The sequence below is a fragment of the Rhinolophus ferrumequinum genome, chromosome 15 (genome assembly GCF_004115265.2).
Source record: "Rhinolophus ferrumequinum isolate MPI-CBG mRhiFer1 chromosome 15, mRhiFer1_v1.p, whole genome shotgun sequence".
NCBI lineage: Eukaryota > Metazoa > Chordata > Mammalia > Chiroptera > Rhinolophidae > Rhinolophus > Rhinolophus ferrumequinum.
The window spans coordinates 35,404,197-35,429,710 of NC_046298.1; the positions used below are offsets into that span (position 1 = coordinate 35,404,197).

General features: G+C 50.6%; 1 protein-coding gene across 2 annotated transcripts; it reads left to right on the forward strand.

Annotated features, from left to right (window-relative positions):
• Nucleotides 1–58: 58 nt before the first annotated feature.
• WTIP (WT1 interacting protein) lies at nt 59–21,759 on the forward strand. 2 transcript variants are annotated; one of them, XM_033127608.1, is made up of 8 exons: nt 59–731; nt 6,039–6,140; nt 14,846–14,913; nt 15,071–15,133; nt 15,300–15,430; nt 16,235–16,286; nt 16,970–17,038; nt 19,972–21,759. In XM_033127608.1, the coding sequence occupies exons 1-8, from the start codon at nt 59–61 to the stop codon at nt 20,110–20,112; spliced, it is 1,299 nt and encodes a 432-aa protein (XP_032983499.1). In that variant the 3' UTR covers nt 20,113–21,759. The 2 variants fall into 2 exon arrangements, with proteins under 2 accessions (XP_032983499.1, XP_032983500.1); XM_033127609.1 differs by lacking the exon at nt 59–731 and adding an exon at nt 3,224–3,407 and having other exon boundaries at nt 19,972–21,378.
• Nucleotides 21,760–25,514: the final 3,755 nt, after the last annotated feature.

The following is a 25,514-nucleotide window of genomic DNA, read 5'->3' on the forward strand; positions in this document are numbered from 1 at the left end:
CGGAGCGGCGGCGGGAAGCCGAGGCGGAGGTGACGCGCGAGGGCCGGCGGGCCGGGCCATGCAGCGCTCCCGGGCGGCCGCGGACGAGGCGGCTCTGCTCCTGGCCGGGCTGGCCCTGCGGGAGCTGCAGCCCGGCGGCGACTCTCCGGGCCGGGGGCGGCGGGTGCCACGGCCCGGGCCCGGAGATGAGGCGGCGCCGGCGCTGGGCCGCCGAGGGAAGGGCGGCGGCGGCGTCGCTGAGGCCGGGGCGGACGGACTGAGCCGTGGGGAGCGCGGCCCACGGCGCGCGGCGGCCCCCGAGCTTAGCGCACAGCCGGCGGGCAGCCCGCGGGCCAGCCTGGCAGGCTCCGACGGCGGCGGCGGCGGCGGCGGCAGCGCCCGCTCCAGCGGCATCAGCCTGGGCTACGACCAGCGCCACGGCAGCCCGCGCTCCGGCCGCTCGGACCCGCGCCCCGGTCCCGGGCCGCCGTCGGTGGGCAGCGCCCGCTCCAGCGTATCTAGTCTCGGCTCCCGCGGTTCGGCCGGCGCCTACGCCGACCTCCTCCTGCCCGGCGCCGGCCCCGCGCCGGCTCGCTCCCCCGAGCCTGCCGGGCCGGCCCCCTTCCCTCTGCCTTCGCTCCAGCTGCCCCCCGGCCGAGAGGGCGGCCCGAGCGCGGCGGAGCGGCGGCTGGAAGCGCTGACCCGTGAGCTGGAGCGGGCGCTGGAGGCGCGCACGGCGCGGGACTACTTCGGTGAGCGGGTCGGACGGCCTCCGGGTGGCGGCCGGCTCGGCCCGGGACTGTGCGGGTGGGCCGGGGCTGGGCGTTGTCGAGGGGCCGGGATGGAATCGGGGAGCCGGCGGCGTGTTTCGCAGAGAGTGTGCGAGTGTGAGCCGCCGGCCTCACCTCGAGGTCTCCCGGCCGGAGAAGGGGTTCTGAGAAAGGGAGTCAGTGCCCTGTTCCGAACTGGGAGAAAAAGTCATGTTAATAGGCAAAACCAGCCATTTCCGGATAATTTCTTCTTAATCCTTGGCACTTGCCTCCTACTAGATGCTCTGTGACCAGCGGACGGCCGACGTTATGTAGGGACCCGCCCTCCCGGTGTTCCCCCTTTCCCTCTGCAGTCTGGGGTGTGCACAGAGCAGGGAGGTGGAGCGGCCCAGGTACCACCGGACCGCGCCTGACCTGAGGCTTTGGTGATGGTAGCTGCTGCAAGGAGAACGTGTGGAGGAGGGGGAGTCCACCCCGAAGGGGAGGGGACCAAGCCGGTCACACTGGGCTGTCCTGGCTCGGGGCTGTGCTGTGTATGTTTCAAAAGGGAATCCTGCTTGACAGCATTTGTAAAGCCCACCAGTCTCTGACAGATGGCATTTCCCATCTCTCCCTGGCCCCCCGATCCCTATAAGTCCTTTGGACAACTCGTAGGACTCTTAGCTTGAAGTTCTGAGAGGAGGCCTGGGGAGGGGGCTTCCGTCTCTCCCTAAGTGACGAAGGCTGAGGCACGGGGCTTTGGAGGGCGCTGGTGGTTATATCCTCCCTGGGACTGAGGCTGTCCTGGGGTTTGCATCTTCCATGCATTCATTCTAGCTAGCAGCTCAGGACCGCCCTGAACTGGATCTAGAGAGAGGAGGAGGCTGTATTTGACAGGCCAGACGGGGGCATTCCAAGCGGAGGGAAGAATGTGGGCAAAAGGAGACAAGTAAGGACGAGGATTGTTCCACATAAGTTCTCCAGGGTTGCAGCCCAGGAGGGGTCAGGTGGTCAAAGGAGTGTGAGGGCCAAAGGGTCAGCCTGCCTTTGGGAGGGGGAATGGTGAAGGGTTTCAGGCTCATCTCGGAGCATCAGGGTGAGACTTTGTGGTGTGGCTGCTGTCACAGGGCTTGGGATCATCCTGGGAGCAGGGAGGTGCGTTAGGAAGCTGTTGCCTCTCATGCCAGGCAGGTGCCAGGGGCAGAAGCTGGGGCTGTCTTCTGAAGAGAAAGACTTTCCATTGCTCTTCCCAGAGGAAGCTGTTCGTTTTCCTATCCCACACACTGCAGAACCTGGGCGAGGGTTTATTCTGTGGGCTCCCACAGCTTCTCCGGCATCTTTGTGTGAAGCTGAGGTGGCCAGACCCAGGCAGGTAATTGGAGAAGTGAGGGGGCCATGGCAGGAGACCACAGGGGACGGTGGGTCATCCTTTGTAAAGGGAGCTTCGGCTCAGTTCCCGCCCATTGGAGCCACGTGGGCGGGGGAGGTGAGTGATGATAGATCTTTGGATTGTTCATGAGAAGCCAGATTTAGGCAACGTTTTCCTGATTTTAAAAATTATGGGTAATATGGGCAACTATTTACTTGAGCTACTATTTTACTGCTGATATTTGATCTATAAAAGTGGCAACTTCATCCAGTGCAACCTGAGCAATACAAAATTTTACACAAGGAAGTAGCCTAAGCTCAGATGATTTCTGATAAACCTCACCCTCAGGGTGTCTCTTCCTCTTTGTGTCATCCCTTCCTCTGCTTCACCTTGGTACCAGCTGACCTCCTAGTCCTACTGCCATTCATTGATGTTTTTGGAACTTTCCCATCTCTCCTCACCAAGTTCCGCTGCCATTAGCCAGCCAACAGCCTCAGGCTTCCGGAACCTCTTTAGCTTCGGTGACCTCTCTGCCTTCTCTCCAGCCACCCACTCCCAGAGCCACACCCTGTTTTTGCTGCCGCTCGGTTCTGACTGTGGCCTGTGTCTCACCAAGACCAGCAATTCCTCTGATCACTGCCTGCCCTGCAGAACCCTGAGTCCACGTCAGTGTGCATGCACCCCCTTTCCTGCTGTAAGTCGGGACAGATCAGGGGTCTCCTGGCCTCCATGGTGCCATCCGTCACCCTAAGCCTTGGTCAGTTCCCAGCTTTATTCCCTTAATAACCTTCCTCTCTTCTGGCCCTGCCCTGACTACTTTGCTGAGAAAATTGGGGTCAGCAATTGCTGTCTTCCCCGGTGGCTTTCTGTTCCTTCCCCGCAGGCTCTCAAGTCCACATCTAGATCTGAGGACAAGGGTCCTTCCGTCTCCAACTCCACCTTCTCCATCTTCAGCTTTCCTCTTTCCACTGCACTGGCCCTTTTCCTTTGGTTGTATGGACAGGGATCGCTCATTAAAAACAAAAGCCCCGAAGCTACAAGGCCACAGGTCTGTCTCATCGGCCCTTTCATGTCATCTTCTCATCCCGGAGTCTGGTTGGCACCGTCTTTGCTTCTCTGTCTCTAATCTCCCCTCAGCTCCTGCTGTCTCCTCTCACTGGGCTGATCCAGCTCCTGCACAGGACCCTGGTGACTCTCCAACCCCAGCTCCCATGGGTATTTGCCAGGCCTCGTTGGTTGGTCTGGATCTCACTGCTACATCCTACATGTAGAGTCAACTCTCAAAATATTCTGCTCCCTGAATTTCCGAGGTACCTCATGCTCCTAGTTCTCCTCCTTCAGTGTATTTTTATGAAGGTGATGCAAGCCTATGTTTAGAAAAACAGCAAACAGAACCAAAAACCTAATGATACAAGATTGTAGCCCCTCCTCCTCCTTTCCTGCTTCCCCCAGGCAGCCACCTTCTTTCTATTCTTTGCACCATGTAGTCCGGTAACTTAGAGAAGTGACAAGGCCAGGTTTTCAAAGTAGATGGACAAGAGTGAAGGTGTGAGAGCGGATCATTTTCACTTTGCAAAGATAAGTCGGCCTGCAATTTTGTGGGTGGATTATTGGGGGCCAGGCTGGGACACCATAAGGAAGCTGTTGAAATCACTGTTGGGATGAGAATTGATGATGCTGAATCAGGCCAGTGGGAGTGAGGGGAGGAAATGAAGTCCAGATTAGGGCACACAGGAGCTGAGATTCGGAGTTGGAGGTGAGAGAGGTTAGACTGGATGCTCCCAGAAACCTGGCTGAAAAGAGTGCCGTTTCCTGAGCAGAAACCCAAAGGCAAGAACAGGTTTGTGGGGACCCTGTATTCCTGTTTTGGACCTGGAATGGTCTGGGGCCATCTGGGAGGTGGAGCAGTGACTCATGAGAGAGGTCCGGGCTGGGGCTGAGCCCTGAGCAGGTGGAGCCGTTGAGGGGATTGGTCTGCATTTGAGGGAGACCTGCAGACATGGTGGTTCGGCTTCTGCATTTTCAAAACATTTAAGTTAGCAAGTCATTTCAGTATGGGAAGATTTCACGTGCAAACCTCGATAGCTAGGTTTTCTTTAAAAATTAGAGTCTTTAGCAAGCTGGGCCTGCATTCCCACCTAGTAGCCATTAGTGGAGCTGAGGCGTGGCTGCGATTTCTGGTGGCCATGACTTTCTTCTCTATTCGCTCGGAACCCCACTAGCAACCTTTACATTCCTGCCTGGGTTTGAGGACAAATGAACTGGTCCTCCTTGCCCCTGGGAGACCAGGCATGGGTGACCCAGGACAGAGTAGGGGAATACCCACCAGAGCTGGGAAGGGAGAACCAGAAAGCCAGGTGCAGGTCAGACCCTGGAAACCAAAGAGAAGTCCCCCTTTAGCAAGATCAGAACAGGAAGTCCATGGATTAGCACAGTTAGGAGATGACTGACTGTGGACTAAGCTTTCTTTCTAGGAAATGGGGTGGCTGATGGGGAAGGAGGATTTTTTTTTTAAAGATGGAAGAGGCTTGACCATAGTTAAATGTTTAGGAGCGAGACCTGGTTGAAAGCAAGGAGAGGGTGAGGGCAGCATGTCCTAGAGCAGCCAGAAGATTTCAGAGTCAGAGGGCGGATGGAGTGCGTCTTCATGCCCTCTGAGGCCTGAGACACCCCGGGTAACTCTGAGAAGGGGACTTCTGAGGCCTGGGCTGGCCGCCTACGGGCTGGGTCTCCAGGAGGCTGGTCAAGGAGTCCCTACAGCTAGTGCTGGGCTTTGCCCTGACATTGCTGGTCACTCCTCTCCTGACCACCCCTCCCCTGTCTGCTGAGCACCCTACCTTGTGCTGCCAGGGGTGTCCCTAATTCCAGCCAGTAATCCCAGAGGCCTGCAGCTTCCCTCCCCCTCATTTCTTAAGACCTTTGCACAAAGATTAGCTTGTCAGCTTGTTACTATGGCCTTCTCTGACCACCCCACCCTATTTAAACATAACACACTCAAACATACTTTTTTTTTTTTAAGATTTTATTGGGGAAGGGGAACAGGACTTTATTGGGGAACAGTGTGTACTTCCAGAACTTTTTTCCAAGTCAAGTTGTTGTCCTTTCAGTCTTAATTGTGGAGGGCGCAGCTCAGCTCCAGGTCCAGTTGCCCATTGCTAGTTGCAGGGGGCGCTGCCCACCATCCCTTGCGGGACTCGAGGAATCGAACTGGCAACCTTGTGGTTGAGAGCCCACTGGCCCATGTGGGAATCGAACCCGCAGCCTTCGGAATTAGGAGCACGGAGCTCCTAACCGCCTGAGCCACTGGGCCGGCCCCACTCAGACATAATTTTAATCAGCCTTATTTTCCTCCATAGTACTTGTTTCCTCCTGAGATATTATTGACCTGTTGTTGTCTGTCTCCCTCCATTGGAATACAGGCTCCTTGAGCGGGGAGGGCCTTGACTGGTGCACTGCAGAATCTCCTACACCTGAATGTGCAGGGCACGTGGCAGCCAGCGCTCAGTGTGCTGACCGGACAAGAGAATAAATGAGCCTTTTGGTAGAGCTGGGGAGGGGCAGTGACAGCCCTGGTTGTGCCTGTGTGGCCCTCGTTCTTTTTGGTTCATAGACAGGTGAAAGAATTTTCCCTTAGTCCGAGAGCAGCTCATGGGTGAAGGGGCTCAGAATGACTAAACATGTCATCATCTTGATGGTGAGGACAGCGTCAGTTAGCTCTGACTGTGCCAGGTGCTCTGTGAAACAACCACAGCAACAAGCCCTAAGTGGTGGGTGCCCTTGTCCCCGTGTTAGCCATTTGTAACTGCGTGATAGAAGGCTCGGGAAGTTCACTTGCCCAAGGTCAGGCGGCTGGGCAGCCTTGGGACTAGGAGTCGAATGACATCCATCCAGCTCCACAGTTACGGCGCTAACCACTGCTCTCTCCTGCCTCTCCTCCATAGGCATTTGCATCAAGTGTGGGCTTGGCATCTACGGAGCAAGGCAAGCGTGCCAGGCAATGGGGAGCCTGTATCACACTGATTGCTTCACCTGTGACTCCTGTGGTAGGTAACTGCTTCCTGGTCCCTCATGCACCATGGACCCCCTCGCACCTGAGTGCCAGGCAGATGGACCACCCGGCTCTGGCCCAGGCCGGGGTGTGGAGGAGGCTAAGTTGTGGCCTCTTTCTCTCTGGGCCTGGCCTGCTTGAGAGGCCCAGGCCTCTGGGAATAGCTACTGGGCCTTGGAGAGGGAAGCATAGAGCCACGGAGGAGCCTTTTGCTGGCGGTTGGGAAAAGCTGTCCCTCTGGCCCTGGGCTTTGGAGGCTCCGTCCTGTGGAGGGTACCAATGTCTCCCGGCTGCCTGGGTGCCGTGCCTTCTGCTTGCCTGGACGTGGGGCTAATATTTCTTCTCCTTGCAATTTATTTTTTGTCCTGATTTTATACACAACATAAACTGTAAATGTTATCATTTAACCTAGACAAAGTTATAAAAAGAAAAAAGTAACTGCAACCCAACCAACCTAATAAGTCTGCGCTCTTGATTTTCCTACTGCCCTGAAGCAGACATTTTTCATTTAGTTATACTACACATTTTAATTTTATTTTATAAAAGTATAATACCTGCACAGTGTTAAGTCAAATCATTCTAAGAAGCTGTTTTTGCAACAGCAAAAAAAAAAAAGTTTCCTTTCTAATACTGGCCTCATTCCTCAGAGGCAGCTACGGAACATTTTTGAGCAATTTCTCCTAGTAAGATACCTCCGGATCTCTAACAAGCATGCACTACCGTTTCTTTTAAAAAAAGAAAAATTTTATTGAAGTATAGTTGGAATACAATGTTATATTTGTCTCCAAAGTACAACATAGTGATTTGACATTTATATACGTTATGATGTGATCACCACAGTAAGTCTATTAATCATCTGTCACTGTGCAAAGTTCTTACGATATGTTTTACTATATTCCCTGTGTTGTACGTTACATCCCCGTGACTTATTTTTTTTCTAAACTGGAAGTTTGTACCTCCTATTCCTCTTCACCTTTTCCACCCTTCCCCTTATTTCCCTCCCCTCTGGCAACCTTCAGTTTGTTCTCTGTATCTATAAGTCTGTTTCTATTTTTTCCCCCATCAGTAAGAAATTTACTTGTTTTAAAAAAACCGAAATGCTGGCATTGTCCAGAAAAATTTAGCAGCTTTATTTATAGTTATTATAAAGTTGAACTGCTGAAACTTACTCACTGAAACATTGACTAGCATTAATACTTTATGTCCCTGCATTTGTATTAAAAATCACACACAAACGAAAATGGGAAAACTGCCAATACCTGATTTCTGTCCCTGTTTTTCCACTTGCAGTTATATACTTAGGTACCTTTTGACCCCATGGGGGAAAAAAATCTAACATTCAGAACTACAAATAACATGAAGAGAATTTTTTTTTTTAAAGAATGAAGTGTTTCCCATCATAGCAGATTCTTAAGCACATTCTTCACGTGCTAGCTGGATGTCATTTGGCATAATTGTTAGACGTTTGGCATGGATAGCATACAGGTTGGTGTCTTCAAAAAGGCCGACCAAGTAGGCCTCACTTGCCTCCTGCAAAGCACCAATCGCTGCACTCAGGAAATGCAGATCTGTTTTGAATTCCTGAGCAATGTTTCGCAAGGGAAGTTTGCGAATCAGAAGTTCAGTGGACTTCTGGTAATGTCTAATATTCAGCGAGTGCCACAGTGCCAGGTCTGTAATGGTGAGGTTTTTTTCACCCCTCTAATAGAGGGCGCATTCTTGCTAGCTGCTTTTGTAGCCAGTTGCTTCCTCAGTGCTTTACACTGGTGGATTTATGGACAGTTTGCTTGAACTAGCCACACTTACTTACCAGTGGAAGCTGCGAACACAGTTGAGTCTGTTTCTGTTTTGTATCGTTTGCTTTGTTAGACATACAAGTGAAATCATATGGCATTTGTCGTTCTGTCGGACTTACTTCGCTTAGCATAATACCTTCTAGGTCCATCCATAGTGTCACAAATGGCAAGATTTCATTCTTTTTTTATTGCTGTGTAATATTCCATTGTATATATGTACCACATCTTTATCCGTTCATCTGTCAATGGACACTTAGATTGCTCCCATCTTGGCTATTGTAAATAATGCTGCAATGAACGTAGAGATGCATATGTCTTTTCCAATTAGTGTTTTCAGTTTTCTTCAGATAAATTTTACCCAGAAGTAGAATTGCTGGGTCGTGTGGTAGTTCTATTTTTAATTTTTTGAGGAATCTCCATACTCTTTCCCATAGTGGCTCCGTGTTTTTTGATGTTTTAGACATACTTTCTGTTGCTGTGATAGATGAGGAACAGGTTCTTATACTGCCCGTTCCCCTTCCATATTCTCAGTGTGTTCATGTCATAATTGTGGTTAAGTCAATAAGCCAGGTTTAGATTACCATGACTATATAAATATTATTCACTGCAGAGCCAAGAATTATACTGTGATTACCTGCCCCCCCCCCCCCGTAGTCTTTTTCTGGAGTTCTTTCTTTACTAACCTTTTCCCCCACTTGTGTTGTCTTGCTTATCATGTCTTCAGTCCCCCCTGCCCCCCAATGCTCTATTATATGAGGCATTCTATTAAGTCCCCACAGGGAGCCCCTGGCCTCTCGTCAGTCGGAGCCAGTTGCTCTCTAGGTCCCTGTGGAGGGCTCACTTAGTGCCTTCCCATGTACACTTCCTGGATCGAATCCACTATTTCCTGGAAGCTTCCAGCTGCATATAACAGAGGAGCTACTGAGGAGGCTCAAACTCTAAGAGTGTTTCTTGACCCCGTGGACTGGGAGCCCAGAGATAGGGCTGGCTTCAGGCTGAGATTGATCTAGTGCTTCAGACCTTATGAATAGCTTGGCTGGATTCCCCTTGGGTTTGGTTCTTTCCTCAGAGCCATTTCGCTTAGGGTGGTGAAATGTCTGAGGCAGCTTGAGACATCTGTTGGCATATCACTGGTCTGGAGAAAGAGGGGGCATCTCTTCTGGTCACGTTTTTGGAATGGGGAAACTTCTTTTTCAGAAAACACCTAGCAACTATCACCTTATATGTCATCGGCCAGATAATCTCCCACATTCATTCCTGAACCAATCCCTGTGGCTAGGGGAATGCTGTGATTTGATTGACTGGGTCTCTGAATCAATACTGTAGTGAGGGAGGAAGAGGAATTATCTTTATATTAATTAAACCCACCTATGGGTAATGGGGGTAGATTCAGGTTTCCCTTAAACACACCTGCTGTCTGAGGTAAGATTGGATACTGAACACAGCTTGGAGAAGAAGGGAGGAATCAAGGCTGTGAAGCAACCAAAATGACTCCACCATTTTACTATAGTTATTTAAGAAAGGGCATGTGGGAGGTACATTTTCTGAATTCTGGTATGTCTAAAATGCCTTTATGTTACCCTCACACTTAACTTATAGTTTGACTGGATAGATTTCCAAATTGGAAATGATTTTTACTCAGCGTTTTGAAGTCATTCTTTTATCTCCCAGCAGCCACTGTTGCTGTTAAATTCTGATGTCATTCTCATTCTCATTTGTATGTGGATTTGTTTTTTATTTTTGGGAGCTCTCAGGAAGAGGGCTGTCATGTTACACAAATCCTGGCTATAGTGGCCTCTGGAAAGGCTGTGTACTGTGCCCTTCCAGAGGGTGACATTTACGTAGGTACAGTGGGAATGCTGCTTCTGAAGTTGTGCAGTGCAGAAGCCTGACTTACGGTAGTTTATTATTATATTTGGTGTAGGCTTTTTGCCATTGGATGTGCTAGGCACGCACAGAACCCTGTTAGACGGGACATTTTCCCCCCAGTTCTGTGAGTTTTTCTTGTACTATTTATTTTATTTATTCCCTTTTTCTTTCCTGTGGAACTGAATTCAGCCATGGATAATCAAGATAATATATTATGACCAACTTGAGTTTATCTGAAGAATGCGTGGGTGGATTCACATTAGAAAATTCATTAATGTAATTCACCTAATTAAAAAATTAGAGGAGAAAAACTATACAATCATCTCAATAGGTATAGGTAAAACAGTCAGTAAAATTCAGTATTCATTAATGATAGAAATTCTTAGCAAATGAAGAATAAAATGGAACTTCTAAAGCTGATAAAAGTTGGTTACTAAAAATCTATGAAAACATACTCAGTGGTGAAATATGAGAAGATGGACCTTTAAATGAGGAAGACAAATGATGCCTGCAATCATGTCTTTAAAATTGTACTCGAGGTCCTACTCATTGCAGTAAGACAAGAAAAATGTACCATAGTCATAGATAGGTATATTCAATCATGTAGAGACGTCAGCTTTTTTCCAAATTGCCGGCCCCTTTTGCCCATTTTTAAATTAGGTTGTTTGACTTTTTCTTGTTGATTTGTAGGAGTTCTTTACCCATCTTGGATAAAAGTTCTTTGTTGGATATATGCATTGTAAATTCTTTATCCTATTCTTGCTTCATTGCTTTCGAAATGCAGTCTTACGATGAAAAGCAACTCTTAATAAAGTACAGTTTATCTTTTTTATTTGTTCATAGTTATTGCTTTTAATGTCCTGTCCAAGAAATCTTTGTAGTCTCATGTTTTAGACATCTGTTTTTATTTTGTAAGCATGTTAAGTGCATCTATTCTGTATTTTGTATTTAATAATTCCAATATCTGATGTCTTTTGAAATCCTACTTCTATTGTTTATTGTTTCTCCTCACTCTTGGTCATGATACCTTGCTTTTTCACGAGTTTTGTAATTTTCAATTGTGGAAGTCTGTCTGTGGGAATTCATTGTGGTCTACGAGTATGTTGAAGGTACATTTCCCCAGGGAATGTTTGAAAGCTTTCTAGCTTTTTGTCTGATCTTTTTGTCTCTCTTCATTCCAATATTACACTGTCTTGATTACTACAAGTCTTAAAATAGGAGGTAGTTAAAATTTTCCAACTTTGTTGATCTTTTTCAAGATTATTTTTGCTATTCTAGGGTTCTTTGTGTCTTTAAATAAATATTAAGGAAAGTTTTAAACTTAAATGAAGGAAAATGCATATTTTTCTTTTGTGAGTATTACATACTTACAGACTTTTATTCATGCAGTGTATTGCAATACAGTCATTATTCCTTTTAATGCACAAATTGTCTCAACCTTGGCCAGAGGAAGTCCCTTCCAGTTGGCTTCTGTGCCCTTTGACGTGTACCCGTCATTTTCTGAGCATTTCTGTACTGTGGCACAAAATGTTCTAGATTTATCTTTGTTCTCCTTCTTAATTGAGCACAATTTATATATAGTACAGCAAACAGATCTTAAGTATATACTTAAAAGATTTTGGATAAGTGTTTATAATTATATAACTCACACCCCTAACAAAGATACAGAAAAATTTGAACACCCTAGAATCTTCTATCTTACCCTTTTGTAGTTGTTCCCCATATGCTCCCCCACCATATTCACCTAACCAGTGTTCTGATTTCTACCACCATAGATTAGTTTTGTCTGTCCTAGAGCTTCATATAAATGCAGTCATATAGTATATACTATTTTTGTGGTTGATTTTTTTTTTTCTTCTAAGCATGCCTTTCTTTTTTTTCAGTCCATGTTGTTACTTACATGCATCAGTAGCTCACTCCTTTCTTACTGTGCTGTGAATGTTGTTGTACAGGTCATTTGTGGACAAATGTTTTCATTTCTCTTGAGTAAATTCCAAGAAGTGGAATTTCTGGGTCATAGGCTAAGTGTATGTTTAACTTCGTAAGAAACTGCTGAACTGCTTTCTAAAGGGCTTGTACCATTTTATACTCCTATTAGAAATATAAGAGAGTTGGGTTATTCTACGTATTTGCCAACAGTTGGTACTTTGGTCTTTTTAGTTTTAGCCATTCTAGTGGGGTGTGAAGTGGTATCTCATTGTGGTTTTAATTTGCATTTCCTTGAGACTGATGAGGTTGAACGTCTTTTCATCTGCTTCTTGACCATGCATATCTTCTGTTGTGAAGTCTGTCCAAGTGTTTTGCCCAGTTTTTTAATGGGAAGTTAATTGTCTTTATTGTTGTAGGAAAAAATATATATATCTTCTGAGTACAAGTTCTTTTCACATGTGTGGTTTGTGAATATTTTTTTCTAGTGTGATTTTAAAAAATATTTTTAATGATATATTTTTGAATAAATTTTAAACTTTGACAAAATCCAGTTTGTCAATTTTTTTTTGTTTTGTTTTATAAAGACAATCTCCTATGTTTTCTTCTAAAAGCTTTAAGTTTCTCATTTTTAAGTTGATAACCCATTTCATATTAATTTTTTTTGTATGGTATGAAGAAATTGAGTTTTTTTTTTCCATGTTGATAATCAGTTGTTCCACCACCATGTGCTGAGAAGACTTTGCTTTGCCACTTGTGTGTTTATTGAAATATTTGTGGATCTATTTTGAACTCTGTTCTGTTCCACTGATTGTTTTGTCTCTCTATCCCAACATTGCACTGTCTTGATTACTGTAAGTTTTAAAATAGGAGGGAGTATAAATTTTCCCACTTTGTTAATCTTTTTCGAGATTATTTTGGCTACTCTAGTTTTTTTGTGTTTTTATATAAATATTAAAATTGGCACGTCAATTTTCACATAGGAAAGAGTAAATGCTAGAATCTTGATAGGGTGGCATGGAAAGTATAGATCGGGCCTACCTGGTGGCTCAGGTGGTTGGAGCGCTGTGCTCCTAACGCTGAGGTCACCTGGGCCAGTGAGCTGCGCCCTCTACAGCCAAGACTGTGAACAACGGCTCTCCCTGGAGCTGGGCTGCTGTGAGCTGCTGCGGGCTGCTGTGTGCTCCATCCAGTGAGCTGCTGTGAGCCTGCCCAAGACCAGCGACCAGCTGCCTCAGCGGGGGGTGGGGGTGGGGAGGTGGAGGTGGCGGTGGAGGTGGGGAGGTGGGGAGGTGGGGGGGTGGGGGGCGGGGGGGGGTGGGGGGGGGGGCGCAAGGCTCATAATCCCAGCATGGGCCAGGGAGCTGTGTCCTACACAACTAGACTGAGAAACAACGGCTTGAACCGAAGTGGCGGGTTGGGGAGGCTGAAGAAGGGGGAAAAAAGTATAGATCAGTTTTTGGGGAATTGATATTAGACCGCTTGAAGCCATGAAGATAGTTGTCAGGAACTGTGCAGGGTCTGAGATTTTTCCCTATTTGCAAGCTGACAAGTGAGCCTGTGGCCATTTCACAGATGCTGACTGAAAACATGAACCTCCTGCATGAAACGCCATTTTCACATCAGTTTATTTGCTCTCCTGAGTCCCACCACAGTGGCCTAGGTGGATGCTGCACACACAGTAGATGTGTGTCATGGCTGAGGAACCCTGAGTTAGGGAACCCCAACATTTTGTAATGGACATTTTATAATGGGCTGCCATCAAAGCTATCTGACCCTTGTCCTGGAGGAACATGTCTTTTTTTTATTATTGGGAATATTGGGGAACAGTATGTTTCTTCAGGGCCCATCAGCTCCAAGTACTTGTCTTCAATCTAGTGTGGAGGGCGCAGCTCACACTGGCCCATGGGGGAATTGAACCAGCAACTCTGTTGTTCAGAGCTCCCACTCTTAACCAACCATCCGGCCGCCCCCCACATGTCTTTATTGTACTGGGCAGCCAACAAACCTGCCCTTGCTTCAGGGGGAGATGCTATCACCGTCTTCTAAGCAGTTTGCTCCACTAATGTCCTTGGAAAGATAATCCAGAATGAAAGCTGCCAGCTCTCCGTAAGATACGCAGAAATGTGAGAGATCCAGTGCAGAACTGTTTTCCAGCAGTGGTATATCAATGTAGATCTTTAAATTTTCTCTCACCAAAGTTTAGTTTTGCAGAGTAAAGTCAGACACATCTATTATTAATTTTATCCCTCAGTATTTATGGGTGGTTTTTCTTATGCTATGTAAGTGCAGTTTTAAAAATTGTACTCGTAAGTTCATTTTCCAATCATTTGTTGCTAGAATATAAAAATGTATTTGGTTTTCATATGCTGACCATGTAGCCTACAGCCTTGATACACTCACTTATTAGCTCTAGTAGTTTTTTCGTAGAGTCCTTATGATTTTCTACATAACACAATCGTGTTATCTGTGTTTAAAAATAGTTTTATTTCTTCCTTCGCAATCTTTTATTTTTTCCAACTGTCTTGTTGCTGTCTAGGGCCAGTGTTGAATCCTAAGGGGAAAGGGATTTACCATTTCACTGTTATGTGGGGTCGGCTGTGGCTTTTCATGGATGCCCTCATGGGGGGTGGGGGGGGAGGTGCCCGCTTGTTCCTAGTTAGGCGCTGTGTCCTGCTCCCGACTCGCGACTCGCGTAGGTCTGTTGGGCTGTTGTCTTGACAGGGACACCTCTTTCCTCTTGGGCTCCTTTACCTGGTGAGAGTTGTACTTCTGATGTTCCTGGAACAAGGAAGTTCATTCTGAAAGTCTGCTCTCAGTTCAACTGTAGTGCATGTGATTTAAAAAAAATTAATTGGAACATCATGTACACTTGGCAAGTTCTTCCCATATTTGCTTTGACAGTCTCTTAACAATAGTTCTGTTGACATATTCTATTTAATTAAAAAATATTAGTATAATGATAATAACATAACATTAATGGGAAATTTTAAACTTTGTCTGTGATCTGCTTCTCGTGTTGGAGGGGGGTGCTGAGAAATGGCAGCACGGGCCCCATCCCGGGATCCCAGCGGCCCAGGGACCCCCTTCTTGACCCTCTTCCTTGCAGGGAGACGACTGCGTGGGAAGGCGTTCTACAATGTGGGCGAGAAGGTGTACTGCCAGGAGGACTTCCTGGTGAGTCAGCTATGCCCTGGCTGCTGCCATGGGTGGGAGCAGGGGTAGGGACCCTCCTTCTGATTCACATGGAGACCTGAGGCCAGCAGGCAGGTGCTGGCTGGGCAGTGAGTGCCCCTTTGTCACATAACATCCTGGATCCTGTGTCCCCTCCCAGTACTCCGGGTTCCAGCAAACGGCTGACAAGTGTAGCGTGTGTGGACACCTCATCATGGAGATGGTGAGAACCTCCCCCAGGCTCCTGGAGCCCCTTGGACATGGGCAGACTTAGGACCCCACCCTTTTCACCTGTTGCAGACCTGCCAGGGGCTCAGAGCCAGAGCCTATTCCGGGGGCTGTGCTGAGCCTTCCACCTGCACTGACCCTTCAGTGCCTCCCACCCCCAGATCCTCCAGGCCCTCGGGAAGTCCTACCACCCAGGCTGCTTCCGGTGCTCCGTGTGCAATGAGTGCCTCGACGGGGTGCCCTTCACTGTGGACGTGGACAACAACATCTACTGTGTCCGAGACTATCACACGTGAGTAGCCGGCGTATGGAGCGGCTGTGACTCCCGCTGTTTCTTCTGCCTCCCCTGGACGCATTTCTCTGGTCTGCCTGTCAGTGTTCTGCATTCTTGGTCTTTGCACTTCCGGCCTCCCCTTGTGCTCAGTGGTTGGTTTAAGGCATGATCTCTGCCGTGAGCCCTCTGTCTTGGGTGGTTCAGCCACCAGCTCTCTCTCTCCTCTCTCTGCCTTTGCCTGCATGCTTCCCTCCTCCTAGTGCTGGGGACTCTTCTGGCTGTCCCACCTAGCATCTATCCCTCTGTCCCCAGGGCCAGGCTAGGTTTCTTCTGCTTGGGACGGGGGTCTCTGCAGTGTCTTTCTCCTGCCTGTCCGGTACCCATTTGGGCAGCCAGTCCATTCGCCTTTGCTCTGACTCCAGGCCCAGCCCTCAGAGCTCTGGTCCTGTGCTGCTGCCTTGCGTGGGGTTGGTGCCTGGCACAGGTCAGCGTGGAGCCAGGCTCTGCAGGCATCTCAGCTAGAAGGTGGCCCAAACCTGGACATTAGGGGACAGGGAACTTGCAGGAAGCATGAGGGAGAGAGTAGGGTAGAACCTGAAAGCCATCCTGGAGGAGGTGGTGGAGTCAAGGTGAAGTGGGGAGTCAGATAAAAAGCCAGTGCCAAGAAGGCATGGGGAGTTGCTCCCACCCTGGCTTGTCCACACAAGGAAAGGGGATCTGTAGTTCGGGCCACGTCATGGGGCTGCTGTGGATGGCCCTGCCCTTGTGCCCTTGGCTTCTGGTCACTCAGCTGGTCACTTCTGGTTTTCTTCATTTCTGCAGGGTTTTTGCACCAAAATGTGCCTCCTGTGCCCGTCCTATCCTCCCTGCACAGGTAGGAAGCATTCACCTGGAGATGATCAGGTGCTTGGCCCAGCCTGGCCTCTGCCTGGTCCTGTCCAGGTCGGCCCCAGCTCTCGGGCCCCTGTGGGAGGGATGAGCAGATGCTCCTGCCCCATATCCCTCAGGGCTGAGGGGTGTATGTTGTGTCCGTGCTGCAGGGTGCAGAGTGCCTGCATGAGTTAGAGGGAAATGCTGGCCTCTGCTGCTTGGCCGCCCCACTGCCGCCCTCAGCTCCATTGCCCATCGATGGAAGGACTGCTGCCTGGGTCTGTTAGCTCTGCAGACAGAGCTGGCGGGGGCAGCAGACGAGACGAGGGCACGGCCTGTGCAGGAGACATCCTTGCGGGGTGCAGACCCTCAGGCACTGAGTCTTCCACACATGCTGGTTCTGTCCCAAGCTGGGGAAGCAGGACTGACCTGTGTGACGGCTCTCGTGGCCACGCGAGTGTGCTGTTGGCTGCAGTGTGGGAGAGTGCCTGAGGCACGTGCACAGCCATTCGTGTGCATCTACCGATGCTCGTTCCGGCCCCATGGAAACCCCGAGGGCAGTGCTCAGATGGGCGGGAATACACATCTGACACGACAGTAGCACAGGGTGTAGTTGTGTGCACCCACGCATAATTTACCTTCGTCCCCAGCTTGCTTATTGTGTGCGAACCCCCTCTCTTCCTCCAGGGCTGTGAGACAACCATCCGTGTGGTATCCATGGACAGAGACTACCACGTGGAATGTTATCACTGTGAGGTGAGCCCGGCCCGCCCGGAAGGCTGGAGGCTGGGGCAGTCCCCATCCACACGGGTCTCCTTTTCTCTAGTTGTTCTGTGAACCCCCTCCTCTTGTATGAGTCTTACCTATTCTACCTGTCCTCCCCCCGTGAGTCCTTTCCCCAAGATATGTTCTCTCTCAGCCCATTTCTCATTCAATCAAGTATTTACTGAGGATTTTAAGGTGTGGGGTGTTGTGGATGTACATAGAATAAAGACAGTCTCTACTCCCGTGGGAGAGACACGTACTCAGGCTGGGTCTACACAGGGTCATCATTGCTGTCAAGGGGAGTTTTCAGAGCACATAGGAGGCCTTGGAAAATCAGGGAGGGCTTTCTGGAGGAGATGACACTCTAGCTAAGATTTGAAAGATGAATCAGAGTTAGCCGAGGAGGCAATGAGAAGGGCGGTTCCAGGCAATTGAAGTACAATGTCCTTAGGCATGAAGGTGAGTGTGTTGTTTTGTGTCACTGGAGAAGTTGGCAGGAGCTAGAGATGAAAGGCCACATGAGCTAAGGAGTGTGGATTTATCCTGAGGGCAACAGAAGATGAGCAGAAAGGATGACACCACGGCCTTCAGATTTTAGAAACTCAGCTATGCAGAGAATGAATGGAGGAAGAGGTTTGGGGCTGGGGTTCTCGGAGGAGCCTGGTAGAGTCAGGATTATGGTCCTGGGTTCAGGGAAGTAAATTGAGTTGAGTGGTGATTAGGTGGTAAAAGGGACGGGATTTAGTCAGTGACGAGAGGTGGGAGTTTGGGGGTTGGGAGGTGTCACCTCAGGAGCGAATGAGGGTGAGAGGAGGAGGGGATGAGATGCTCTCATTTTTGGTAGCCGGAGCCACCTAAGTGGAGATGTCCAGGCTGCAGCTAGGAGTTCAGAGATCTGGCTACAGGTGTAGGAATCTGAGAGTCACTGGCACATACAGCTCTCTCATCTCTAACACTCTGCCCTGTGGTTTCTAGTCGCCTTGGCTTCCCTGAATTCTCAATTTAAGGAGACCAGTAGGCCCTCTTTGGGCAACCCGGAAAATCTCTCCAGGTAGTAACTTGCAGCTCATCTCATTAGTTTCCCTTCTGTCAGCGATCACCAACCTGCCTTGCCTGTTGTCCAGGGTGTGCAAAGCCGTTGTTTCATATATGTGGCCTGGGTTTTCATTGTTAACGGGAGGATGGGAAGTCCGTTCCTTGTTAGTGTCATGGCTGGAAACAGGAGTTCCATCCTGGACGTGTAGATGGCTGCTGAAGCCAGGGGAGTAACTGAGGTCTTCCAGGGAGAGCTATCGGGGACGGAACGGGGGCTCAGGATGGCCCAAGGAACACTAGCGTTTGGGCGATCCATAGAGGCAGAGCAGCCATGTGGGGAGGCCGATAGTGAGGGAATGGGGAGGTAGGAGAAAAATCAAGAAGAGTGTGTTGGGTTTCAGAGCCCCAGGAAAGAGCAGGAGGGAGTGTCAGTGAGAAATCTTCAGTCCTCAAGGGTCCATTTGGAACCAGGTTGCCCGGCTGGGGGCAAGTGGCCCAGTGGGAACAGGAATCCTGCTGTGGGAACAGGGAAGGAGGATCATGGCCTGCAGAGGGCCTGCAGTTCCCCCTCCGGCAGTAGCAGGGCATCCTGTTCTGCTGTCCTGGAGGCCATGGTGTCCCTTGGGATTGCAAAGCATAGTCCCTAGGTTAAGGCTGATTCTGGTAGTTGAGCAAGTCAAGCTGTGGGTGTTTCATAGCCAGAGCCTCAAGGCTGTGAGATGAGGTGCTGCTGTCCCCAGGGAAGACCGTTGGACAGGAACTTGGGTCTCTAGGCCTCCTCTCTCTTCCGCTTTCTGTGTGGTAGAAACAGTGTCCATTTGGGAGCTGTGGCAGGACAGGGAGGACACCTGGGACGTGAGTGGCTTGGGACACGAGTCTCCATCGCAGCAGCCCAGCTCCATTCCTTGTGGGGCAGGGCAGGTGTTGGTCTCAGGGGCTTTGGGTAAGACATGTCAAATCTTTGAGGCAGGAGTTCAGCCCTGGATGCAGTAAGAGTGTGACCAAAGGGGCCTCCTTGGGGTGGGAGGCAAAAGGAAAGAAAAAGTTGTCCAGTGGCCTCGCCTGGTACCCCACTGTCTCTGAAGCACACCCTCCATAGCTGTGCTTCACACTTCCTGCCAGTTATTTACAGAGGTCACATACCAGTCACATAACTTGTTAAACAGAAAAAATTAGCCTATGAAATATATCACAGTGGTAAAATGGCAAGATGAGGGACATAAAGCAAATCTCCTTGTTTAATTGATGTCCCCAAGTCTTCTCTTCCATTCTCTCTAAGGCCACTGGGGGAGGCATTTGACCCTCCCTTCCTAAGGTCACCAGTGACCCCCGGTGGCAGGAGCCGGTAGACACTTCTCAGTGGCACTGCCCTAACCTCTCAGCAGCTTTCTTCACCCTGACCACTCCCCGCCTGACTAGTCACTGTGCCCTGAGGACCATCCAGTTTCGGTTTTCTTCACTTTATTTCCCCCTCAAATCGCCTTGGCTCAGTCTCCTCCTCATTCTGCCTCTTAATGTTGGAGCCGCCAGGGCTCAGCCTTTGCCCTCTTTTCTAGTTCTCTGAGCTCCCTGGGAGATGTAATCTGTTTTGTTAAGACCATCCTATTTGTATTCTGACACCCCCATTTACTGCCCAGCCCTCTTTTCCAGTCTCCAGGCTTTGTGTCTAACCACCTCCCTCCTCTCTCCTCCTCTAGGAGGCATCTCCAATTCCACGTGTCCTACATGGGCTCCCGACCCCCTCCCTCCAAAAATAACTAAGTAAAAGCCAGGGGACTCCGGAAGTTGGGCAGAACCCTATGGATCTGCCTCCACCCTGTTACTCTGAGGTGCCCAATATGCGCCCCTCTGCCTACTCACTCTGGGGTCGGGGCTGTGCTCTTCCCTAGGACTGCGGGCTGCAGCTGAGCGGGGAGGATGGACGTCGCTGCTACCCGCTGGAGGGCCACCTGCTGTGCCGCCGCTGCCACCTGCGGCGCCTCCGGCCAGGCCCGCTCCCCTCCCCTGCCGTGCACGTCACCGAGCTCTGAGCGGGGGCGGGCGCCGGACCCTGGGGCCTTGTGTGCGTGTGTGTGAGTGTGAGTGCTGACGGCATGGGTGACCCAGGTCAGGGTCCAAGTTTTGTGTCAGGGTGCCGCACTTCCGCCCCTCCCCCCAACTTCCCCCCACTTGCCACCGAGCTGCTGTCCGAGGGGCCGGCCCCGCGGCGAAGCTACTTCTATTTATTCACCGTCCGTGCCACCTCCAGCCTCTTCCCTTCCTGCCTGCCCGCCTCCCACCCGCCGCGTCACGGCTGTCTGTTCCGGACCCTCGCGCCCGGGGTGGGGTGGGGGTGGGGCAGGCTCAGACCGCCACGGGGTATAGACTGAAGACGCCCCACTGTGTGCAGGGGTGCGGGGTAGACCCCGGGTAGAAGGACAGGATGCGGGCTGGCCAGTGGCAACTGGCGGAGGGGCATGCCTGTTTGTGTCTCTCAAGGGCCGTGGCTGCGCCTTGTTTGGTGTTACAGGAGGGCGTGAGGAATGGCGCCCTTGGGGAGTGGGGCCTGCAAAGGAGCCCTGCTTTTGGCCATTGTGGTCACTGCGGGACTTGGCCACCTGGATTCCCACGGGTGTTTTCAGCCACCGTCCACCTCAGTCTCCCCGTCCCTAGCTCCTGGCTTGGAGACTGCCCCCACCGTTGGCCTCGGAAAAAGAACCTTCTCACTCAGAATTCCAGCCACAGGTCTTGGTCAAGAGACATTGAAGGAGGTGCCCTGCTCATGCAGCGGGGAGAGCACCTACTGCAGGAAAGCACTGTGTATCAGACTCCATGACAAATGCATATGATTTGACTTAAATTAAGTTTTTCCTTTGAGAATATTTTCATTTTCTTTAAGAGAATATAGTTTTCTTCTAAAAACTTGGCCCACGGTTGTTATTTCTTAGGAAAATTATGAGAAACTCACGGATGTCCATTTGTATGTCAAAAACATTGTAGTTTAACTATTTTTGTATAAATGCCTTTAAAATCTCAAAGCGTGTCTGCCTTTTAGACTTTAGAATAGTGTGGGGTTTTGCTTGTGTCCTGTCTTACAAGTGGTGACCTAATGAAATGTGGTTTGAGGAAATGGAGATTTTTTTTTCTCTGAAAGACATATGGGGATTAGGAAGCCTGGATTTCTCACTGATGGCTTATGTTGGAGTTGCTCTTGTGGGTGGCCCCTGCAGGCAAGAGACCCCCTAATAACAATAAGCCGTCACAGTGCTGTTCATGGAATATTTTGACTTTAGTCCATCTGTTCCCGTGAGAACCTGAACAGCTTTCTCGTGGCTGCTGTTCTTGCCCTCCCTTCCTCTCACTGTTAGATGTCGGGTCCCTTTGCTTGTCGGACCATTCATCTGGGAGAACCAGGTGGTAGGAACCAGACCATTGTTGGGAGTGCCCTTTGGGACACATAGAAGGAAAGTGGTAGCCAGTGGGGACCTGCTGGGCCAGAGGCCTGGAGCTGGGAGGCCCCCTGGTGGGCTGAGGAAGCAAGTACCCGGGGAATTTGGTGAGTGTTTAAACGCAGAGGTGGTCCTGAGAACGGGAAAGTGTGTGTCTCTGGAGAAGGGGACTGCATTGGGATCAGGGTGGCTTCTTGGAGGAGGAGGTGAACCCAACAGAACAGGTGAGAGTAAATTGCAGGAAATGAAGCTTGTTTCTGGTTTTCTATTCCTCTTGAGGTGGGCTTTGCTTTCTAGTCATTTATCACAAAGCTTTCTTCTGATTGCCCTTTTTGCTTCTGATGTCAAAGCTGCTTTGCCCTTGGTTTCTCCTTGTTGCAGAATCAGCCCTTCTCTTTTCTCTTTCTTTGTGTCTGCTGTGGAGGTGGCCCTTGGTCTTCCAGCTGTGGAGATCACCATTGGTCTCCCTCCATGCCTGCTCCATCCTGGTTACCATGCTTCCCCACCCAGCTGGATTGTCATCACAGCACGAATCTGCCTTTCAAGTTCATGTGCCATACTTTGTCCAAAGTCAGAGGCAAGGGGATACATGACACTGGGGTGCAGTGCCTCATCTCTGGCCATACTTTGCCCTTCCTCTCTGGCCTCCAGGGCCCATATGGCCTTGGTCAGGACTGGTGACTGCCACTGTCCTTCTCACTACAGAGCCTTTGCACGTGCAGTTCCCTCTGCCTGGTCCACTCCCTGCCCAGTGCTTTGATTGGTGGTCAAATCCTTCAGGTCTCAGCTGTACAAATAAGCTAGGCTCCCAGTTGTTACACTTCATCAAAACCCAGTATTTTGGGCCCCTGCTCTCCAAGCCTTTTCCAAAAGTGGCACCTTCCAGTCCATTTTCAGGCGTTGATGGTGACCTGATGGTTGCTGAGACTGAGGAAGAAGTGTGAGAGCCAGACTCTGGGCCAGGTAGATCCCCCGGGACCTTCCAACCCTGCGTGCCAAACCCACCTGCCCCTAGGACGTCATCCCTGACATCGGTATCTGGTGACACCTGGAACTGTGCCTTGAATCACGGCTGTGTTTTCATGTATCAAGAGAAGAAGAGTATTTTCTTGCTGTCCATGTCCTCACTAGATGGTGTGCTCTCCAGGCCGGGCCTGTTGGGGTGGTTCACTCTTGTCTCCACAGTGCCGGGCACGTGGTTGGTACCACAGCCTGAGCCAAACCCTGCCCGGGCTTTAGGACTCTGTATTTAGACTCCCATTGGTTTGCAAGTCCAAGTGCAGCCTGAATTGCCCAATGAAGGAGCCACGGGTGGGTTATAAAGGTCCAAGACGGGTTTCCATGAGTATTGCACACACTGCACATCAGGTGTGTGCGGCGAGGCCCAGGCAGTCCACACACAGGTGTGCCTTTGTGCTAGGCCCTGGGGCCAGTTCTCATGCGGAGAGGCAAGACTCGAGTGCTGGGTCCACTGCAGTGTGTGTGTGTGTGTGATTTTGGGCTGGGATGGTGGGCTCTTGGAGGCTTCTAGGGGTGGGTCTTGGGCCTAGGGTGCCCTCATTGTCCTTAGGCTGGAGGGCATGGTGATGACCCCTCCTGCTCAGTGCTTCCTGCTGCTCTTTGGGCAGGAGACAGATGAGAGCTTGTTGAACTGTGGCTAGAAGGGGCTGGGCAGTGATTCGTGGGACCTGGGAGGGGCGGGGCTGGGAATCCACAGCAGTGAAGGTCTGGAGAGCCATGTGGGCCAAGGAATGACTCGGGGTCAGTGGGCCAGGTGCGGTGGCGGTCAGAGGGTAAGCGTGCTGACGTGTGGGGCTGTGCTGACCACCATCTCCTTCCACCTCCACCCTCATCCCCGAGGCTGGTCTCCAGCTCTGTGCACTTCTGGTCAGCAGATGCCCTCGGGAGGGGGGAGGGCTGCGGGGGTAGGAGCATGCTCAGCCTGCGGGGGGCTCTGGGCGGGCCTTGGGCTAGGATCTGAGGATGGGTCTGGGAGTGAAGTGAGCGCCCAGGTTACCGGTGACCTGGAGGACCTGCCTCCACATGGTGGGTGAGCATTGGGTCTGAATGTGCCCTAAGTGGGTGTCCTGGGTACCAGGCTGGCAGAGGGCTGTCTGTGTGCACACGTGCTGGGGACTGGGTGACTGCTCAGCAGGCCTGGGTGAGGGGCTCAGAGGTGGGAGGGGCCATATGGCCTCGGGTGGAGATGGGGAAGCTCTTCCTGAGCCATCCTGGGAGGAAGTCTGTGTGGCACTGTCTGCTGGGGTAGCAGCACCAGGCCAAGGCAGCAGGCACTCACCAGGCCCCTGATTCCTGAAGACGGAGCCCTGGATGTGTCTGGGTCTTGGAGAACCCAAGGGGAACATCGCTGGAGCAGAAGGGTGCCTTCCTCCCTTCCATCTTCCTTCTGACTCTGAGTGCTGGGCTGTCCTTCCTAAGCCTCGGGGTGTGTGTCACAAGTGGACCCTTTCCTGTCCTGCAAGGGGGGTACCCTGGAGGGAAGAGAGGGCCTGAGAGGGTCCCAAGGGCATTAGGCCTCTGGATCCCCTGGTCTGGGGGACTGCGTCCCTGGAACACCTGGCACTTTGGAGGGAAGTGCTCACCTGTCTGTGCCCAACCGCTCACTTGTCGCTCTCATCGTCCCACACCAATGCACACTCTTCCGTGTCTGCCGTGCAGGTACACCTGCCCGTTTCACACACACCTGCCCTGCCACTGGTTATATGTCTCACAACCTCCACCTTAGCTGCCTGAAGTTACCTGCCACACACTGTCACAGGCACCTGCATGACACAGCTGGCTCACTCCTCTGTGACAGCAGTGGGCCATCAGTGCCCCTGTCCACTGTCAGGTTTGCGGACATAGAGGGTGGGGCTCAAGGCCAGGGAGACCCATTTCACCAGGCCTGCTGTTTACCCACCCTCCTTCAATCCGAAATTGTTGGAAACTCCATCTTTCACCTGAGCCAGCGGTGCTAATGAGGACTTCCCGGCATCTTTAGCTGGGCCCCTGCCTGGTCCATGGCCTGGGATTGCCACATTCCTGAGCCGAGTGCATCTCAGCCAGGATCCGTTGTCCTTGCAGCCAGGTGGGGGCGTTGAGTCTCGGCCTGTCCCTGAACCACCTCTTCCCATGGCCCTGCCCAGCTCGCCTCAGCTCTCTTCTTCCACCCCCAAGAACTTGGTCAATTTTGGCCCAGGGCAGGGAATCACTGACCCCGGGGAGAGGGGCTCCCCCAAACTTGGGAGATAGCTCTAATGGGGAATGGAGGGCATCCCACTGGCAGAGAAGAGTGTCTTTAGAGCATGAGGCTCGGTCTGCGATGGAGATCAAACTGACCAGGCCTGTATCACGTGGAAGCGGAGGAGGCACGAGATGCCGCTCTGGGGTGTGTGTGGGGCAGGTGTCGGTAAGGGAAGACCCTGAGTGGGGGTGCGGGGGGGTCTCACTGTTAGGGGTCAGTGGGGACAGTGCATTTAGCTGTGATGTGAACCCTCCCTCCTCTGTTTTCCTCTTCTATTAATATATATATATATATATATATATATATACACACATATATACACACATATATATGTATATGTGTGTGTATATATATACATATACACACACACACACACACACATATATATATATATATATATATATATATATATATATATATATTTAAAGACTTTATCATACTTGGTCTGATTAGAAAAAAAGAATAACTCATTGGTTTTTGGACTGAGCAACTGGGTGGGTTGCTATTTCCCTGGCGGGGAAAGGCACAGTGGAACAGGTTTGTGTGAATCAAAAATCCTGTTTTCCATATAGAGATGTCTGTCACAGGGAGCAGGCAGTTGGATATATGAGTTTGGAGCTTAGGGGAGAAATCAGGGCCTCCTGGAGACACACGTTTTAGAGCCATCTGTGCAGGTACTTGAAGTCACAGATGAGATCACATAGAAGGAGGGTGAGATAGAAACGAGAAGGGGCTGAGCCAGAGCCCTGAGGTGCTCCCA

Excerpts from the sequence above, each read along its gene's own strand:
- WTIP (XM_033127608.1), top strand. The coding sequence starts at position 59 with ATGCAGCGCTCCCGGGCGGCCGCGGACGAGGCGGCTCTGCTCCTGGCC. Across the intron at positions 6,141-14,845 it reads CTTCACCTGTGACTCCTGTG|GGAGACGACTGCGTGGGAAG; the intron begins GTAGGTAACTGC and ends TCTTCCTTGCAG. Across the intron at positions 16,287-16,969 it reads GTCCTATCCTCCCTGCACAG|GGCTGTGAGACAACCATCCG; the intron begins GTAGGAAGCATT and ends CTCTTCCTCCAG.